The sequence below is a fragment of the Caloenas nicobarica genome, chromosome Z (genome assembly GCF_036013445.1).
Source record: "Caloenas nicobarica isolate bCalNic1 chromosome Z, bCalNic1.hap1, whole genome shotgun sequence".
Lineage (NCBI taxonomy): Eukaryota > Metazoa > Chordata > Aves > Columbiformes > Columbidae > Caloenas > Caloenas nicobarica.
Genome location: NC_088284.1, coordinates 60549100 through 60571019, shown reverse-complemented (window position 1 = coordinate 60571019; position 21920 = coordinate 60549100). Strand labels below are relative to the sequence as shown.

Below are 21920 nucleotides of genomic sequence, written 5' to 3'. Positions count from 1 at the left end.
TGTACTGGAAGGAAGGCATAAAGTGATCATTTTAACAGCAACATGACAACCTGTGAAATGGAGGACATCTTCTTGATTTTTAATTCTGTCTTTAAAAAGTTCCCAGTTTGTAGATAGACTTACGACTGCATGGAAATTAAAAAGATGGAAAGAACAGAAGAGCAGAATTTAAAAGCAGTATGCCTAGCTTTTTCATACTCAGAAATAAACTGAAGACACTGCCTTCTATAAAATGGCTTCATTTTATCACTGTATCTTCAATTATATAAAGGGAATCTAAATATTTACTCAACAGAGGAACAGAAGAGTAAGAAAACCTGGATAACATGTTTGCTTTTTCATTTTAAATTAAAATTTTCACACAGATGAGTAGGTTTTCTGGCTCTCCAATTTAAGAACAGTTTGCTCCCTTTCTGTCAGCCTATTGTATCTCTTTCCTTATATTGCTGGCTGATAACTGGTTCAGACAGGCACATTACAAGTTTTTGGGTTACAAAACCACTTCTATTTCATTATACAGAGAAGCCATTTCTGATTCAACAATGAAAAAATTATAAAAATGTATTAACAAACATAAGCCCTTGTGCAACACACAAAATAGGGTGCCAAGTCACTATATACCCAGTGTGAAAAGACTTCTGGAAGTCTTTTCTGTGCATCTCCATTTCAACGTGGAAATACGCTCTCTTTTTCGTCGCTTAATCTCACCACATTATAAGTCCTCTCTTTTTTGCATTGCCAAGTAAGGCAAATAATGGTGTTGTAGACTGACCATATATTAGATTATTTTATTTAGAAAAATAATTTCTCTCCCTATTGAGAATTTCAACATGTTCTCATAGTAACAAATATATCCTGATAAAGAAAACCAGCAGGATTCTTCAGTATGCAGATTGAGATAGAATATTTGCCACACAGATTTTACTTCCAGCAAAGGTAAGATGCACACATGTACATATGTCAATTATACACAGCAGACCAAGTATATTTTGTTCTGCATTCCAACACATCCTCTGAAGGAGGGGCGGTTTTCTCATCCACCCATGTTGTCTCTTATATGATCCACTTGCTGAGCAAGATCCCTAAAGGTGGGGCGCTGGGTAACAACATTGTTCCAGCATTCTTTCATGATAGCATAGATCTGGAGAAGAAACAAAGGAAATCACTAGTAGGTACACAGATGCTATGAATAGTTAATAGTTACTTTGAACTGGTACAAAGAACGTCCAACTTAACTCTGCGCTTCCAAGCAATGGTGGCACAAGAGCATGCCTAAAGTCTTGCTATACCAACCAGTTTATCTGCTTGATCCTAATGACACCAAGAAGTGAGGAAAGCTACTCTACAAAAGCCCTTATTACAAAATATATATATTTTTAAGGCTAGTGTGGAAATTCACTCAGCCAGTTTTTGAAACTTTTAAGAGACTTACGTTATTTTGCTAAGTTTCTCATCTTCTTACTTGCGCTTATTTTTTGGAAAGCTCAAAAAGGGTTAAAGTGACAAATGCTTTACAAGTCTGACCAAAAATCAGATTTACAAAGACAGCAATTCTAAATTAAGCTTACCCTGCGAAGTTAACATATGCTTCCCCACATTTGTATATTAAATTCTTAATTATTCTTTATATTTAATTAGAATTAAGCCAAAAAAACTACTGTGCAAACTTAACCCACTTAAGTGGGTTAGAAGCAGATTTAAATGATTTTTGGAAGAGATTTCCATTACAACAGGCACTTCACAACCATTTTCTCTTTTCCCAAACATGTATCTGACACTTGGTCACAAAACAACTTGCCAAGCTCTTCACCTGTAGTCTTCTCACTAATTTAACCCAGATCATTATTATAAGTTTCTCATACTTCCAAAAATTTTTATGTGTTGCTTAAGAAAAATCTGCACAGCTCCCAGGAAAAAAAAGTAGCATTAGTTCCTTATTTTTCAGCAAACCTGCAACTCCTGCATTGACCAAGCTGCTTTAGACCCAAGTCTACAGACATCTGAAGATTTAGTATCTGTGATGGCTGGCCTTTCAAGATCAAAACAGCACAGTTTCTGACAAAAGAGAGACATGTCCATCTTGCTTTGATATCAGAAGAAATGTCAGACATGGAAACCTTTGCATTAGTTTAGGTACAGCTTCAGAAAAATAGATTCTGTATTATCTTATACTTATGACATTTAGATTATCTACAAAAAGCCAAACCTTTACAATTCAACAATTGCTGTACTCATACATATGCTACAAGAAAGGTTACTTCAGAGACTTTTGACTCCTACAGACTATTTCTTCCCCCATGGCTTCCCTGCCCCACCTGTACCATTGTTTTTCTTCTCTGCTAGACCACTTGACCCCGATCTCTCCTCTGTCTCCAGCTTTGAACAGATTGTTTCTCAACCTATTGCCAAGTGTGCTTTATTTTAAAGTGATGCAGCAACTGATCTTGAGTCTTGCATCTGGGCAGGAACAACTCCAGGTTCCAGTATAAGTTGGGGAATGACCTATTAGAGAGCAGTGTAGGGGAAAGGGACCTGGGGGTCCTGGTGGACAGCAGGATGACCATGAGCCAGCACTGTGCCCTTGTGGCCAAGAAGGCCAATGGCATCCTGGGGTGTATTAGAAGGGGGGTGGTTAGTAGGCTGAGAGAAGTTCTCCTTCCTCTCTCCTCTGCCCTGGTGAGGCCACATCTGGAATATTGTGTCCAGTTCTGGGCCCCTCAGTTCAAGAAGGACAGGGAACTGCTGGAGAGAGCCCAGCGCAAGGCAACAAAGATGCTGAAGGCAGTGGAGCATCTCCCTTATGAGGAAAGGCTGAGGGAGCTGGGTCTCTTTAGCTTGGAGAAGAAGAGACTGAGGGGTGACCTCGTTAATGTTTATAAATATGTAAAGGGTGTCACGAGGATGGAGCCAGGCTCTTCTCGGTGACAACCAATGATAGGACAAGGGGCAATGGGTTCAAACTGAAACACAAGAGATTCCACTTAAATTTGAGAAGAAACTTCTTCTCAGTGAGGGTGACAGAACACTGGAACAGGCTGCCCAGGGAGGTTGTGGAGTCTCCTTCTCTGGAGACATTCAAAACCCGCCTGGACGCCTTCCTGTGTAACCTCATCTAGGTGTTCCTGCTCCGGCGGGGGGATTGGAGCAGATGATCTTTTGAGGTCCCTTCCCATCCCTAACATTCTGTGATTCTGTAATCTGAGCTGGAAATTATAGATATAAAAGGCATAACTATTTTACTTACATTCTTTCCCTACTGATTCAGCTACCCAGCCCTACCAGTTTGACTCAAGCTGAAGTGCACCCTGCCCTGAAGAACAGAGAACTATGAGACTTGGAAGTATTATGAAAGTATTTTTAAAGCATCTGGAGTATTAGCAAAAAAAGAGTACTTAATTTGTGTGCTCCAAGGATGGCTTTACATACATATACACTTCAGAATCTATGCAGAATGTGAATACAAATCTGAAGGCTGAACTTAAAAATCTGATTCATGTACTTAACTGTGCCTGCAGTCTACAGGTAGCTCTTGTCTGAGAATTCTTGACAGTGAATAATATACACAATAAACATGAGTATCCTATGCTTGAGGAGGCAAGAGCAAGAGAAGGAAAATAATCAAGGTAAGGAGTTCTTTCAGTCTTGGAATTAAGTGTCAAAAACCGCATGTAGATATTAAGATACTTCTGGTAAATGTTACAGACTTCAAAAGAATCCAGCCTTCACAGCTTTGAACAAGACTGTAACTTCCATGGAACAAGTTCTATATACTAATCTCATTGCCTTAATGAATTTATATTTTTGAATTAGAAGCCTGAGTGTCCCAGTACAGCAGCCAGTCATGATAGTCCTACTTCATATACTTAGAAAGACTACTTCCTAGACTCCTTAGGGAATGCAATCTAACGAATCAGAAAATAAATGTGATTATACTTACCATGCAACTGATAAAATAACAGGACAGCCATTCTGCTTGTATAACTACTTCAGGAATTCAAGCAGAACAAAACACAAGGTTTGCATTTACCAGGTACTCACCCTGACTGACCACCTTTTAGACTATTAACATATTAATACAATACTTCACCTCATCAGGGCATCCATCTGGTCTCGGTAGTCGTCCATTATTCTTCAACAGCTCTATCAAATGAAATACAATCATCTGCCCTTGTTTATCACTGCCAATCATGCGCATGAATTCCTGAAACAGAAGGCTGACTGTCATAAATAATTTTTAAAGGAAAAATAGATGCTGCAATATTTTTACCAAGGGAAATTTTTTTATAAGAAGAATATATAATAATAATAAATAGAATAGTACATAACAATAATAAAATTATAAATTACAAGTCCAGAAAATATATCAATAACTACATTTTTTGTGTGTGTGTGGATAAAAATAGAACAATGCATATATAATTTAAGGCGATAAGTGAAAAATCCTGTTAAAAATACGATCATCTGATGATTAGCTAGTTTTAAAAGGATAAACCTCACAGCTAGTTCTAAAGAGCTCCTTGAAATATGAAAACAAGTTCTTGATGCTTTGAAAAAACTTAGTCAAACAGAACAGATTAAAAAAAAAAATATATATATATATAAAGATTAACAAGATTAAAAAGTAACTACAGGCCAGAAACAGTAGGATAATTAAAGCAAGCAAACACAGCTTAGGTAAATCTTGCTATCCAAAAATCAACATAACCCAAAAAGTAGTTTAAATCTCACTCAGATTGCCAGAGATCAAAAGCAGATGAGGAAGTACTATTGACTGAAAATAATTTCTAAGCACAACATAAAGAAATGATTCTTCCAATGCAAGGAATTTTTTTAATGATCCTTGACATGAAAACGTGAAATAACCATTGGTATAATGTGCAAATGGCCAGAGCTGGGGAAACAATGTATAATTACAAAGACTATGACAGTTAAACAGACTGCTTTGGCTAACTGGTAAAATCATTTTTTCTTGACACACACCAGCAGGATAACCAACCTGATGAAGTGGTAAATGCACATGTAGAGTTGATTTATATTCCATCTGAGCCCATGACTTACTCTACCACTTTCCATTTCATAATCGTTCTGAATAAGAACTCCAGGTGTCTGCCATGTTTATGTTACTATGCAGGAAGAGACACCTCTGCCTGAGAGCTCCTCCCTGATGGTTCAAGTCATTGTATCCAGTTACTAAGAGGCCCACTGAGGTCAATGCAGAGATCTTCCAAGTGCCGTTCTGCCTATCATCACCGTTAATCTTTCAAAACTACATTTGCCAAGGGTGAGGACAACTCCAGTAAATATAAACAGCTCAGCCTCTCCTCTGTTACATACGCAGAGGTCTGCTGGCTGGAAATAAGATTGTGAGTCCCATTTCCAATTGGAGAATTGTTATTCAATCTACAAGTAGTGTATAATATGTCCACTTTACATTTGTCTTTAATGGTGCCTGTCATCAGTCTGTAAAAAGCCACTCCCTTTCTTTCTTGAACTTCAATAACTTACTAACTTGGGTTCTGGTAACAAAACAAAACAACTTTAAAGTTACCTTATTTAAATCAACTTAATGTTTATCTATTTCTTTAGCTCAGTCTTAGATTTGGAATGGCATTAAAGGTATATGTAACGTTGCAGTGAAACAGTTGCATTTAGGATTACCAACCAAGAAGAACAAGAAAGAACAATCTATAATGAGAAATTTTAAAATTTTTTCAAACAGTTAGGAGTTACAGGATGGATAAGATCTGCACAGACTATCAGGCAAATCTCAGATTTTCTTTCCTTCCTATGGATTGATATTAAGACTTTTTAGCAGGTTGCTACTTCTGATCGGATGCTGCCTCATAAACACTAAGGTACCTCCAGAAAAGGATCAGTAAAAATCAAGCTATTTAGGTATAGGAACGAACTATGTATTTTTTAAAATTTAAATAAACAAAAAAACCTCTGAGAACCATTAACTATGTACTTACAGCTGGCGGGCTTTTGCTCTTGTCAATATACGTGAAGAGTTCATACAAGACCACACCAAAACTCCACACATCTGAGGCCACAGAAAACTTGCTTTCTGTCAGAGATTCTGGAGCATACCTGTAACACGTGGTAAAACAAATATTTTTCTGTGTAATATGTATCTTTTTCGTTTGCAATATATTTATTTTAATAAGACTGCCTTTTTTTTTTTATAAGTGTTCTTTGTTCATAGGCATTAGCACATTCTCATTTCCTTCCATTAACTTCACTAGTAACTACTCTTGCAATAATAATTAATTGGCATTGAAAACACAAACCACCTTAAGCAAACAGTTAGTGATAACTATATCCAAGTTGTTTGTTGTGTTTTTCTTTTTTTTTCCTTCTCCAAACAAAGTTGTAGATATTTTTTTTATCCATATAAACATGCTGAGAAGCCCTACAATGCTGTTCCATAAATTCACACATGGTGCATGTGACTTTCACAATGCTGGGCAACTGACTTGGGAGTTTGCACTTAATAATTCACAAAATGCAAAGTAATTGGCTGAAACTGCAAAAACTGAAAATATGCCATGATTCAGTATACCAAAGGAAGACTTACCAAAATATAGGGCTTTCACCAGGTTCTTTTACTTTGTAGTATTCTTTGTCTTGTGGCAAGACTTTTGTCAATCCAAAATCTCCAATTTTAACTCTGTTCTCATTCTCCACTAAGATATTTCTTGTTGCTAAATCCCGGTGAACATATCTTTTTGTACCCAGATACTCCATGCCCTAGGTATAAAGTTCACAAACAATAGGAAAAGAGTTACTTTTACCAATAAGTAGGTGCACTTTGCCTAAAGGGATGACTTACCCTCAAAGTTAAAACCAAGTACAAATTGTTACCAAAATCAGTGTGCTTGGACATTTGTCTTCTCTGAGTTACTTCTTACAAGTGCAGGGACTTCCCATAACTGAAGGGAGACAGACTGAGCACCTGCCAGTGACAACTGTTTTTTGATTATGTAGCTGGATAACCATTACAGCTTCTTTTTGTGGCCAAACGCAGTTTGCCAGTCACAGACACAAGGAAAACAAAATTTGGGCTAAGTTACACAATCCAGGGCAGATGAGAAGACTGTTCTATTTACCTGTTTTATTTAATCTTTTTTCCTCACTTCGTACTCCCACTTTCCTGCTTGCTTTATGAAACTTTATATGATGTATCCTTGAATTTGACAACTACTCTCTGACTGTATTTCCACAGTGTGTCTTGTTGCTCTTCTGAATGGACCATTATTCACCTACATAGTTCTGTTTATTGTTATATTTCCATGGGTTGCCATAACAAAACATCAGCCTGAAGCCATGTTGTCTTTTGCAGCTGCTGATCCCTTCTAACTAATGCACATAATTATTTTTGCTAACAATGAAACGTGGAAGAAGCCAGCATTTGTAGTGGCATTACCAAAAAAAAAAAAAAGTCTTGGTTACACAGCAACAAATGGTGGACAGAAGTTGACACCGCACAATGTCAAGAGATTCCTGACTCAGGTGAAAAGAAATGCACAGAAAGCTGCCAGCTTCAGAGTTCTATAAGAAAGCATCTCACTCCTTCAACACAACCAAAAAGCAGTAAATGATGCTAAGAACATCATTGAACTCAGCAATTTTAAACACCAATGTCATACTATTAATGCTAAAATATTTCTTCCTCTCTTTTAGTTTTTAAGTGAGAAACCTCAAGTGGTTTGAGTCCAAAGCCCCCCCTTCCTCTCAGATGCCTGCTACCCTCCAGCACCACTGGGTAGCATCGCTGTTTACTCGCATTCCATTCTAAAACCCTTAAAAAATGCCCCGCTTATCCACTACTATCCTGGAAAATACCCAACCTGGATTTTTCAAAGTGAGAGTCCTGGGTTTCCAACACAACAGTCTATGTAAATGCTATAACATTTTATTACTACTACATACTGTACTGGAAACAGTCCTGAAGTTTCTCCGATGATAGTAATTTCTCTGTTAGCCTGGAAAATAACTGTTGTAAGAGCGCTATTTAATTTAAATCATGCAAGTTCTAAGTGGAAATCATAATCTTGTGGCACTAATCTAACAATGTAGTTGAGTTTAATTATATGATTTCAAATGATGCTATCATTAAAGCTGGGCTCTCCACTTTAAGCATTAAGAGATGGAAAAATAAGTTTATTCTTAGCCTCTTCTCCTATCAGCCAGCATTAACAAAATGCAGGGGCAAAAGAGCAAAAAAGAACATCCCAGAAATCAGACGCATGGAGATGTTAGCTTCCTTATTTGCCAGTCTATTGTCAGGATTCTTTGAAGTCGAATATGGAGTCCTATTGCTTGCCACCAGACACAAGCACAAGCTGCACCAGATGACAGCTGCACTAATTTGCATCTACAGAAATGTCATTGCTAGTAAATGGCATCTCTGAAAATGTTGATTTTCACAGTATGAGATATGCATTAAAACAATATCACCTTTAAGTCAGGTATTTTTTCCCAGTATACCCTGTTTCCCCAAAACCAAGACCTACCCCAAAAATAAGCCCTAGCATGATTTTCCAGGATTTTTGAGGATGCTTGAAATATAAGCCCTACTCTAAAAATAAGCCCTAGTTACAGTTCGTTTAAAAAGTCAATTTAAGTAGTGTCCAGGCCGCTATGCATGTAAAAAGAGTAAAATTAATTGGCAACAGAATGTAGTAGGACAGATAGACCCTTCGCCAAGAAAAGCAGACACCTGACAGACAACTGACAGTTGCGTTGCCGATGCGCTACGAGCAGGCTACATGGACAAGAGCTGCTCAGTTACGGAAAGCGCTGTTGCTAGACATGAGAAATTGGGGGCAATGGTTCTAAAGCAGAGTCACAAGAAACTAATGACGGAATTCAGGATTTGGAGAGTTATGATGATGTTCCAGAATATGACACATGACTATATTTGAATAAATGTTGATTTTTTTTTGTTAAAGAATAAATGAAGAGTGCTGTTCGTAGAAAAATAAGACATTCCCTGGAAATAAGCCCTAACACATCTTTTGAAGCAAAAATGAATATAGGACCCTGTCTCATTTTTGGGGAAACAGGGTAGTAGCAAGGAATCAAATGACAGCGAGCATGCAAACACAGTCATCTTAGCCCTTCAGGTATGGGCATGCCTCCATTTCTCTCATATTTCAGAGGAAAGCAGCAAGGCAGAGGAGAAAAATTTTTGATTAAAAACCCCAAAATAACAGAGTGACAGAAATGCAGAACAGAAAGGTATGAGATGCTGAAAGAGCAAACATCACAAAAGAAGCAAAATCAGCTAAAAGAAGGGGGGAAATGTGATCAGCTAAAGGAAAAGCATTCAGATTTCATTTTGTACTATTAGGTACTTGCTATGTTTTAGTTAAGTTGCTTTAAAGTAACAGAATGCTGCAGATTAAAGCGAAATATTAAACCAAGCAATATAACCTTTGCTTTCCAGGTCATACAGCAACAACGGTGCAAAGCAAGACACATACACTGCAATTCTTAAACTTTGCTTCCCTTAGAAGTGAAGATACATCTTAAACAGCAAGTCCTATATAGAGACTTGTCACATTCTCAGACTCTGTGTACCCATGCTTTGTCACATGAAAGCAGGATGTTTTCTCACTTAAGTATCTGCAAAAGGCATATTCTAGCTCCCTTCCTCTTGGTTGGTGCTTGGTATGTAGGAAGCAGTCATTTTCATCACCATCCTGAAGACCCGTAATATTTCAATGCTTCTTTTATATATGCTATGTACACACATACATTAAGAACCTTTTTCTTTATTATGTTTTGACTTCAGTTCCTTTCCCAAAGTCTCTTGCCATAACTGCACTGCCTGCAAAAGCCAAAATCCACCTTCTGGTCCTCCTATTAGATACCTCTGATTCAGAGACCAGTGTTCTGAGATATGTTGCAACTGTTGTTCCTTCAAGCTTTGTACAAAGCTTTGGATAAGGCCTGAAGACTTATACACGTAAGACTTATACACGTAAGCTTCACAGCTTCTTATGTGAGTAAACAGGGCAGGCACCTTACAACCCTTCGGGTCATAGGCTGAGATGGCCACAGAATAAAACAGGTAAGTGGCTGCAGACTGTGTGTGTTCAAAAATCCCTGCTGCAACTTCATTCTATGAAAGATTCACTGTCACCATCCTCCCAGGTGGTGCTGAGTGTTGGACTCTTCCAGCTCTTTGCTTGAAGATTTTTTTTTCAGTGACTTACCAGCACTGATAGTAACGATTATTTTGCTGCAGAAATAATACGGAGAGAATTTCTTATGCCTGTTAACAGAGAATGACTTCTCATTTTGAAGACACAGATTAGAAGGCTTTTTATAACCCTCTTTGGGTAGGTGACCATGTTTGATCCTTCCTCTCTGTGAAAAGACTGACACTTGCCACACACTTGTGAACGTTTTCTGTTTTCCAACCCCATTGCACATTGCTTGCCCATCAAGAGTTTTTGCTGGAGACTACCCACCCAGCCTTGCACAGCGAAGCACAGGGACAGGTGAGCACAGCTGCTGAAGGTGCATGCAGCATCCTCTGTACATGCCCTGTAGCTAAGAGGTTTACCGAGTCAGCACAGTTTCAAGCAGGAACTATCAAACTCTGTTCACCAGGTGGAAGCTGGAATGCCTGGAGAAGATCTTGGTTCTGGCAGACTCTCCTGGCCTCTTCTGCAGATAGTGCAGAAGGAAGTCTTCTGCTCTGAATGTGGCAGGGCACAATTACCAGACATAAGAATATCCACGGGCTACATACCCTGAAGAACACTCATTAATTTTATGTAACCTACTGTTTCCATGTCTTTGATGTAGGTATTGGGCAAAGGAACTTAAAAATATTTCTGCCTACCTTGAGGGGGTGAGGTATTTTTTTTTCCTCTTTTCTCCTCTTTCCCCCTCATAATAACAATAAAAACAGAGCAGGCATAAACGCTCTTCCTAAGGAAATGAGATATCACAATCAAGACCAGATTTTTGCCCCGCTTTTCAGGATTTTATGAAGGATGTTCAGTACCAGCCACAGAGACTAACAAATAATATATTACGGCCTTAGGCACTTCTATGACCTCTAGTTCTTCATACAGAAACCATATATCTTTGGTCTTTCTGCTAAATAAGTTAATATTATTTACAGTTTAAACCAAATATCTTAAACATATAACATGATGTTACAGTGTTTTTACAGCCCAATGTCCACATTCTGAAAAATCCATTATGGTATGTTATGAACAGTTTGCCTGGGTGAGTGCATTAACTCCCGTAAAATTTTATTTCAGCTCTCATTAGGGAAAAAAAATGCTTTAATTCTTCTGAATGAAATACACGCTAAGCAAACTATAAAATAAACAAAAATAAATGGAGTATATTCAGCCTCAGCCAGCAGAGAGGCCAGTCTCCGCACCCTGTATTAAGATACTCAGAAGTTTGTCTGGTTCTTGAGTACATGAATAAGTATTGCGACTTCTTTTAGGGTTATGTGGTGCTATCAGCCCAACAGTATTATAAAAGATACACCAAAACATCCAATTCTGGTTGTTTTGAGACAAATGAGACAAGACCAAAGAGATAAAAATTTGTTGAAAAATATCAATCTGAAATTTCCTACCTTGCATATCTGAGATGCATACAGCAAAAGCTTCTTGTGGTCCAGCCTCTCCTTGTGTTTCTGCAGATAATCCCGTAAACTTCCATATGGTAAATATTCCATAATCAATCTTAGATTTCTACGACCTTTTACAACAACAACAAAATACACTTTATATTTTAAAACTTGCAACTGGAAAGTGACAGAAAATTTTTTACAAATGTCTATGAACAAAAGTAATAGAAAATAGTCTTAATACAAAAAATAATTCATTACATGGAGATCACAAAGCAGTTTTTCATATACTAGTTAACTGCATCTGTTTAGGAAATGCCAATTATTTTAAACACAACAATAATGTGAATATGCTTGATACACAGAGCATCACTAATCAAAAACCCCATATCAATGTTTTAACTACTATTGCTAATGCAAAGTAAAATTGCCACATGTGTATATCTGTGTCTATGTAATTCCTCCTCATTGCAGAGACAAACCTCAGAACAGTAACTGACATCAACTGGCCAGCAATTTTACCATCTTTAAGAACTTAGTCTGATTTTGAGCCCATGCTTTCATTCATCAACTTGAACAGCATCAACAATTCACTCAAACACATCTGTTTCCGAAACTTTTTCCTGTCTAGTCTTTTACTGTATCGGCTGTACAAGAATTAGTAATATCCACTCTGGGACACTACATTGAGCAAAAAAGAACAACAGTTACAGAATGGTTGCATTTTTCCACTTAACCCTAAATTCTTTTCTAGGAAGACTTTCATGCTTTAAGACAAAGAAACTGCGTAACTAGTCAAAATGGCACTTTCTCTAAATCAATCAAATTGTGCAATGAGCTGAATGAATAAAATGTCCACCTTGTACTGAGAAGTAGTATACTAAAAACACCATTTCCTTTGATTTGTGCTAAGTCCTGGTAAAGTCAGGACAAGTCAGTGGCTTTCATAAACACTTACCTCTCTGAATTTCTCAGTATGCACACTTAGGTGTACACCTCAAGGTGTATTCAATATAGCACGTACCTGCACTGTAGCATACTCCTTTGTATTTAACAATGTTATCATGCTGCAGAGATTTAAGTATTTCAATTTCTCTTTCAAAGTCCCTAAGGTGCTCTTCTGTGCTATGTTGCAGCTTTTTCACAGCCACCACCTCCCCAGTATTATCCTGCAGTGGATCATACCGGCACATTTCAACACTGCCAAAATTTCCCTGGATCACAAATGGAAATATTGAATTAAAAACAAGTCCATATCATTGTCTCTGTATTAGTCCTTGTTCACACTGGCTCAGTGCTCACTGTATTAAAAGTAAGGTGACCACAATTAATTATTTACGTGAAATGCCCCAAAATCTCCCTGAGAGAAAAGGAGTACAGGATCATAGCTGTAAGAAACATGTTCTATGAAAGGAAGCAAACAGCACAGGAGGAGAACAGGACAAGGAGAGGGGGTGATGTCCATTCATTTTCTCTCCCTTCACAAATTTCCACTTGTACTTTCTAACGGTCAGTTGGCATACTTTTCCTGCACTGGCAAAAACCCCTTCATTTAGGTTCCTCTTGGCTCTCAATTCTCCTTTGTTTCTTGCTGGTTCTCCCCCTGTATGTTTCAATGTTTCACCTTCTTCCTTTCCTCTGTTTATATTTTCTTTATCTTCCTTTATGCAGTCATCACCTGCCGCCGTTCTGTTCCTCTCCCTGTGCTATGCTACCATGTACAGTTAACAGCCAACCATCTGCAAAGAGAAGCAGTTCTGCTGCTTCACTTTCACTAGGACTTGGAATCAAAGGAACATGTAGCTATCATGTTGATAAAAAAACATCAACTAGCAAGGAACCATCATGAAAAAATGGTACGTGGTGAAGGTCTGCCAGCTGCACTTTGTCTTCTGTCTAGGTGTGCTTTCACACAGCCAGGCTGAAGTGACTTGTAAAACTAGTAACCAAACGCTGATTTCTAAAGCCTAAAAAGTTCAAGGGCTACTATATCATGAAGACACTACTGAATTTAGGGACTGCATATTCTGACTTTGAGTCAGAGTATGCATGCACAAAAAAACCCAACCCTGCTAGTCCTACACGACTGCTCTGGAGCATTTTTCAATGAATACCATGTATAAAAAAAGAAGAAAAAGTTTGCCAGATGCACCTCTGCATTACTGAAAAAGATTTTAGCCTTTTGGTGTGATTGGATTCATTGTAGAGGTCAGCCAACTTTCTTCTATCTAATGATACTGTGAAACTGGAAAAAGATCTAAAGGGAACTGCACACTGTGGTCAGATATGACTGAAATTATTAATTTCTGTAACAGAATTTTCAATGTAAATCACGTATATGGGGTCATCAGAAGGTAACTAAAAAAAGACAGTTCTTTCCTAGGCAATTAGAGAATTTTAAAACAACCTACCTTGCCAAGTTGCTGTAAAAACTTAAGATGTCTTTCTTCAAATTGTGTTGGGTCACGATCTTCAAAAGCACCAGAAAATCCAAGTGCTCCAATTCTCATATTTGGCAACATATCGCTCTCCGTCAACAGCTCGTAATCTGAAGGGCAGGAGGAAGGAGAGAGAGGAAGGTAACAGGTGGCACAGGAAAGCGAACAGAAGAATGAAGAAACTTGTTACAATCATGGTATGTTCTGTCTCTGCTTGGCATACCCTAAAGCTCAGTAGAATATTAACAACCACCCTAATTTCTACATAGTAACTTGCAGTCAAAGACATATTACAAAAAAGTCAAATATCTTGTCTTGACTCATAGCAAGTCTTGCTTTAATCTCCTCTTTTTTTTGCAGGCCTATTGTACTTCAAATTTAGCAATTATTGTGCAACAACTCCACTACTGCAGAAGGGAGAAATGTAAACATCACAACAGCTTCTGATAACATGTGTCTTCCACTCAGAAAAATAAAAGGCACCTATTTGTTGTATTGAGAGAATAAAGAAAGACAGTCACAAGCATAACATACTTCGGTAAGAGACTGAACGTTTGGGACAGACATTAATCAAAATAGAAGACTCTTCTCTTTCAGAAAAAACTAAAAAGCAGTAACATAGTGTCCTTATGAACTCAGATTTCCAAGGCTGCTTTGGAGAGTGGTTGTGGGGTCAACACACCAAAAAGGAAGGCACCATATGAAAATGAACCAATGGTAATCAGGGTTCTTTTTGTCTAGTGTGTTCCTGTTGTATCACAGACTCACCTGGAGTGAACAAACTGTTCAAGTCACGTATAATTGCTCTAAATGAGGGCCTGAAATCTGGCTCATAATCCATACAGTTGTTTATGAGGTTTGCTAGTTCTGTCCAGTTGGGGGCAGGAAGCTGGTGCCTATCTTCATAAAACTGTAGTTTCTGGAATTAAATAGATAAAAGCTGTTTTAATATACAACCATGAAGAGTTGCAGAAGCCTTAACATTCTCACCAGAGCCGTCAAAAATTACAGCTGTCAACCTAGAATTGTTATCTCACCAAACGTAGATCTGGCTAACTCACATCAAAAGGATGACTATGTAGCAAGACCGGCACGATTCAGAGTAATCAGTTCAGAAATTCCCAGTCCGTTGCTGGTGGAAGATTAAGAAAATGCGTGAAGATAATGCGAAAGACGGTGCCTGTTTTGTTGGTAATTCCATAAAACCTCAATTGGATGGGTCCAGCAGAAAATTCTATCCCACTGCGAGCTGGCTAAGCATCTCCAGTTCTAAAATGCTTCATGAGCATTATGAAAGATTGTGGATTGTGAGAAGGTAACAATCCATTTATAAAAAATAATACAATGAATCTTTTTGTAGTAAAGGAAAGAATCTTTTTGCTTCCAACTATGGAAGCAAATATATAAGAAAAAAATATTTTACTGGAACATGTTACCCCTTCACCCCCTGTCCCTAACTGAGACACAGTGAACATTTCTGGTTTAAGTAGAACAGTAGAATTTATCTCCAACACACAAAGTCTTGAAGCATTCAAGATGTTCAATTACTAGAACACCTACTGAAATCCATGAACATTATTAGGAATACTTTTTGTATAACAACGTAACAGAAACATGAACCAGAGAATACTGGCAACACAGTACTTAGTCCCCATAAAAATAAAACCAAACAACATAGAACCAAACCTCAAATCATCCCTTCTGATCATTATTTACCAGTAAAAGTGTCCTTTTCCTACAGTGGCCATGGGCCACACCACCTTACATGCTGATACAGTTACAAGAGCAGACATTTTAAATTAGAAGTGTCCAAAGAGCTGTTGTGACTGCAGACTCAGTAAAACTTACTCTTGAAGAATCCAGTGCGCTCAGAGGTTTGTCTCCCCCACTGCAGATTTCCCACAAAGTAGTACCAAAACTCCATTTGTCTGTGGCCAGGCTTAATTGTTTGGGATTCTCAATACATTCAGGTGGGACCCATGGTATTCGCTCAAGAAGAACTGTGCAATCATGCAAAGGAAACATCATGTTAAGATGAATAATAAAACCAGAAAATTCTATAGCATATTTGATTTAGTAAAAATGACTTTAGTATGCATAGGAATTTCATTCTGTGATGTGCTTTTAATACATCTCCAAGTTTTTGCTCCTACGTAAAAAAATACTTATGAATCAGAATGGAGAGCCATTAGTTTTATTGTAAAATGAGCCTAATGTTGTAAAACAGCCTTAATGTCATTTACACATTATATTTTTGCTCCAACACCTGTATTTCCCCCAATGTTACCAAGATTTAGCAGCTACCACAAAGGAACTAGACAGCAAAGAGTAAAAAGTACTTTGCTAGTAGCTGGCACATTGCAGCACAGTAGAAGTGTCATAACAAGGAATTTCCTACTATTTGATTTTTAAACTTTTGATACTGATTGTAGTAACAAGTTAAAAGATTATTTTGTACTTATCAGAGCTCCTTAAAATGAGATCTCACAAGATTAATGTAGGCTTCTCATTTAAAAAGAGGGGATTTGAACAGTTTATTGGAAAATAAAGACACTGCATTCCTTATAGTCTCTTAGATGTATTATTTCTTTTGGCATGTATAAACTTACCAAGTATAAAGTGTGTTAATTTTTCCAAAATGATTTAAAAGACTAGGTAAAGTAAGGTTACTTCAGTTTCATTAGCACAAAAATCTTGCACACATTTACAATTTATTTTCATTTAATGCATTTTGCTTTATAAACAGCATTAGAACAGCCTCAATGTCAGATGATAATCCAGTGTTTGTAGCACCATCAAGTGGCTTCAGGCATTCACCAAGAAATGCACTGAAGATGATTTTCAACTGCCAGGCAACATTTTCAAAAGTGCATTTACCTTCAGCTCTGAAAGCTTATGTAAGCTATAGGATACAACAATTCAATCCTGATCAATAAGATACTAAGTTCGGCGGCTACCCACAGATGCAACAGACTTGTTGACAGTACACTGTAGCATACTAATAATACCACCAGTGAAAATGAGCTTGAAAATGAGAACAGCAGAAAAAAACCACCTCACACAATGGAGAATTGTGGCTTTATTTCCTGTTGCTATTTGCTGATAAAGAAGAAACATTCAAAACTGCTGACTAGGACTGGAGAAATTATTTTAAAGTGACAGATGGACAAAGTAACTTAACAGAAGTACCTTAGATGGTGGTCAGAAAAACAAAGCAAAACACCCAGACCAAAACAAACACAACAACAAAACACAACCCACAAACAAAATGACAAAAAAACAACCAACCAAAACCAAAAAAAAAACCCCCACAATTTTTTAAAGTCAGAAGCATTAAGCAAGAAAGTTGACACAAAGACTTACTATCTCTTGGCAAAACTGTAATGCTGATGCCAGGATCACTTAGTTTTATAAACGGAAGGTTTCCAGACTTTCTGTCCTCCTCTCTGATAAGCAAGATGTTTTTCGCACAGACATTCCCATGAACAAGGCCTTTATCTTCCTATGAACAAAAGTGTGTCTTATAAATACTGACAAAAAAATCTTATGTTTGAAGATGTATTTTAAAAGCAATACTTTACACCATAAGGGAAACAACAGCAGAGAAAACAATGATCATAGATTTAAGTTGATCAAGTATCGGACATGTCATCAGTTCCTCTCAGACTTATATTTTCTAGACAATTTTTATACATTTTAATTATCTACCTCAAGTTTCGGGTTTAAAACTATCTGACCTTTATTATAGGGGAAGAATACTGATCCATCATTTAAACTCTGTTAAAGGGAAGATTCATCTCATCATATAACCTGTCTCAAATAAACCTTTACGTTGAATTAAATAGACTGTAAGGTTGGGACCTGGTGCACCAAAAGAATGTACTAGTAGTCTGAACAGTACGATGTTTTCCCCTCCCAGTGGTTAACTACTAACACTACCAGGAAATGGTTTATATCCAGCATCATGAGTTGAGAAGAGAAAACCAGGAAGGACTGATTCCTGGGAGGCAGGGATAGAGGGGGAATTACTAGAAATGTATTTTTATTTCACACTGAAATATAAAGCATTAAAAAAGAATGAGAAATTCAATTACACTTTGTGCAAGACACAATGGTCTGTTCTTGGTTATTCACTATCTTCAAATACCCTCCTCCAGAGTTTTGAGAAGTGGGGTAATAAGTCAGCCATTCTACATATATTAGCCTGAAACACTTGCATTCAGCTATTATCAAAACTGAAAAATAAACCACTTACCAGAAAATGCATAGCTAATGCCAACTGTTTGGCTACTTCCAGCTTCCACAAGATATTGATAACATTTTTGTTCTTTTTCAAATACGTGTCCAAGGATCCAAATTTTACATATTCTTGTACAAGGATGTCTGATTTAAAATGGTAAAAAGAGTAACATTAAAACCAACACTAAAAAAATGTAATTTCAGGACAGATTCATTACTCTAATACTACCCATCTCTGTTATACCGTGTTTTGGAACAAAACTATATAACATCTGAGTACTGCCACAAATTCTGTGTTCTTTACACTTATTTGTGGTGTGGAAATTTGCCTTATTGCTTTTAAAATGCAAAACTACTATATTTAATAGGTTGTTTTACAGAATAGGTTTCCACCTGAACAAATCCAGTGAAGATCCTTCCACTCTCATTTGAAAGGCACAATAAGTAACATAACTTCCAACAAAGCATAGTAATGTACAGCAATATCAATGTAGTGAGTTGAGTAACATTCACTTCATAGTTGTTTGCAATCCATATTCTTAGTGAAAAATAAAACGCTTTGCTAACAGAAGATGCACGTCTTGGAAACAGACTAATATTTGCACTAAAAAAAAGTTGTGTGTATATATATAAATATGGCATATGCCTTCATGCAGTCACCCAGTGAATAACCCAAGAAACAAGATTCATCTCATAGTGCTGCACAGTCTTCATCAGTTTCAATACAATAATTTCAAATTGCATGATTGAACTCTTTCCTTCAGCTGGAAGATGCTCACATTGTAGCACTTTTCATTTTCTTCATTCACTTCGGGTATTATATTTGTTATAACAAACTGATTTTTTATAACAAATTCATTTTATAGATATAAAAATTCAGGGTTTTTTTTACAATTATGTGAAGCAATTTTCATAAAATCTGTACATCAAGTGTGTAACCCACAGGAAAAAATAACAGTCTCTCTTCCTATTTCTTAGTAAGTGTCTCTTACTAAACTGTAATAAGCCTCTAGCCTTCAGAAACAGAACCGCCTATAGAGGGCAACTGTGATCTAAAGAACTATGTGATCATACACACCTTTAAATATATTTTTTTTAACTGTACACTTGATCTACTTGAAATTTTATATGTAGTCCCCATGCATGGTACAATGAATAAACTAGAAAAAACACTCGTAGGCATTTTTGCAAATAAAATGGTATAATAAGTTCTTGGCCAAACATGGTGCTGTGCCTTTTCCAAGCTTCAAAGAGAAACAACACCTGATACAAAACCTAGCCCGCTTTTCCAAATTCCTTCTCTCTCAATGCAGACAACCATCCACATAATAGGCTTATACAGTTAAAAATCGCTTCCCTTTGTTACAAATTTCCAAACACAGAAAAAAAAATGGTTTTAGGACAAACTGACATTTCTGCCCAGCGTCCTGAATAATGAGGAAGAACTGCTAAAGTGAGACACATCGGTGCATATTTGAAGATAGCACACATAAGCATATGACAGCTGTCCAAAGTTAAGATTTAATTACAAGATATTATAAAATATTTCAGGTGTTCTTAAAAAAAACCAATCAAACGAATAAATAATCACCATGCAGTAAGCGAAACTGGAAACACATACTGCTTCTCTAGACAATTCAAAGATTCTACCTTTTTTAACATTTGGTGGTGTTTTTGTTGAAATAATGGGACCTTATTTTTTCAAAATGGGATTTCCAAACCAAACTTCCCAAAGCTATATTTGCGTTCAAAAAGTCAGCACATGCGCATTTCTGATCAGAGTAAATGAAGATTTTCTTGGGTAGCAAAGCACTTCCCTTTCTAACTAACCATGGTTGATACAACGTAGAGGTGCAATTTTTCTGGCATTTCAAAAGCTCACTTCAAAAGTTCAGCAGAACTTTTCAAAAGTGAGATTTTCAGATAGAACAGACATGACTGTGAGTCATTTATAGATGTTACTTTTCACGCTGACTGTATTTATACAATTTTTCCATTTTCTTTGTTATCACTATATTAACTAGTTCTTAGACACCAAGACTAATGCTACAGCAATGTGAACATGCATTGGGTGTTCAGCTAGTGTGACAGGTTTTTCGTTTGTTTTTCCCTTCTGCTTTTACGCAGAAACACTGGAAAACTCTAATGACAGCTGTCCAAAATTAGTACAAAAAGATAATTAATTTCTACTTACTCTCCTCTCCACATACGCAGACGCCATAGTTTAACACCAAATGTTTGTAAGAAAGCTGGCTCATCATACTTGCTGCTTCAAAGAAGGACTTTGAGGAAGGAGAGAGATTGAGAAAGAATAAACATCAGTGAAAACAAAACTCCAAAACACTACCTGATTTCTAATAAACTTATTAAAACCGTGGGCATCTTTAAAAACATTTCAACTTCATTTCATTGCAAAGACCCTGTATAACATATCTTGTATTGTTTGTGGTTGTTCTAGATTTTTTTTTTAAATTGGTATTCAACGTTCCACATGGGTTAGCAGTGTCTTTTTCTGCAGTCAGGTGTATCTCCACATTTTAAAAAGAATCTTCCTTTCCATGTCAGTTAAGTAAGGAATGTAAACGGCACACAAATTCATGATGCACTGTTTAGTTTCCAATTTACTCTTTCATAGTGCACTATTTAGTTTCCAACTGATTTCATCGCAACATATTATTAAGTTAAAAGACAAGAAGTATTATGCTACTTATCCACTACTGCAAGACCTTACCTAACCTTGTCAGGAAGGTTTCAGATGCTTTTATTTCTTTATTCCTTTTTTCATTCTCTTCAATGGCATCTCCAACTACACTTGCTTGTGTACTGATTATTCACCCAACAAACAAGGTGAAAATTAGCACATTTCTCTTTAGGTGACTACTCTAAGTCCTTTTAACAACCAATTTTCACTTAACTTTACAATGCAAATATATTACTCAGCTTATTGAAGTTAAAATATAGTTTCTTTATAGTCTTCAATTGTCCAAAGTGTATCCCTACATTGCTTATGAATACTAGCTATCCAAAACATCTTTTTCTTTTTTGCATATAGGTTTGTCTTAAGTAATTGAAAAGTTCAGTAAACAACAGATAGGTTCTCTTGGCTTGCTGTAAATACAGCTGGATTGATTAGGCATTTGATACAATTATCTCATCAAAATAATCAATAAACAGCCATATGAAGTTATATTAATATATTAAACATTACCATATCTTGTTAAATGTCTTAAAAATTAAATTATCACATACATAATCTTGAGCACAATTACATTACCAGTATCATAGTTTTTGCACAAAGGCATTTCAGGTTTGCTCACAGCTTTACTCAAACAGTGGAAAAGTCTATGTTAATAGGATGATTCTACATATGGCAAGTGTTTCTCATACATATATCCTTCTGATTTGTTATGACTTGGTGTGAAAAGTTGATTTTACTGAACAATCAGTATGACTTCAGAACACTGAAGATATTCTACTAAAAGAAAGTAATTTTCCATAAATGTTGGTAGCTCATCTGTCAATAACGAATTTACTGGTAAACGCAATTCTGTGGCCATACTACCTCTCCTGTGGTACTTGTATCATACAAAGAAACTGTTCTCTGGCTCTCAGTGGGTAGCTCTGAATTCTCTGAC

At 36.8% G+C, this 21920-nt stretch overlaps 1 protein-coding gene across 6 annotated transcripts in view; it reads right to left on the bottom strand.

Annotated features, from left to right (window-relative positions):
- Positions 1-21920, bottom strand: part of JAK2 (Janus kinase 2) — a 97567-nt gene that overhangs the window by 7943 nt on the left and 67704 nt on the right. For 5 of the 6 annotated variants that reach the window (XM_065655736.1, XM_065655737.1, XM_065655739.1 and 2 more), the window contains 12 exons: positions 20480-20567; positions 18302-18429; positions 17410-17548; positions 15895-16046; positions 14815-14965; positions 14020-14156; positions 12633-12822; positions 11615-11739; positions 6578-6750; positions 5973-6090; positions 4088-4201; positions 769-1141 (listed from right to left, as the gene is read on the bottom strand). In XM_065655736.1, the coding sequence (XP_065511808.1) occupies positions 1034-1141; positions 4088-4201; positions 5973-6090; positions 6578-6750; positions 11615-11739; positions 12633-12822; positions 14020-14156; positions 14815-14965; positions 15895-16046; positions 17410-17548; positions 18302-18429; positions 20480-20567 (1623 nt within the window). In that variant the 3' untranslated portion in view covers positions 769-1033. Of the gene's footprint in view, positions 1-768; positions 1142-4087; positions 4202-5972; positions 6091-6577; positions 6751-11614; positions 11740-12632; positions 12823-14019; positions 14157-14814; positions 14966-15894; positions 16047-17409; positions 17549-18301; positions 18430-20479; positions 20568-21920 lie in introns of those variants that run through there. The other variant, XM_065655740.1, reaches the window with a different exon arrangement.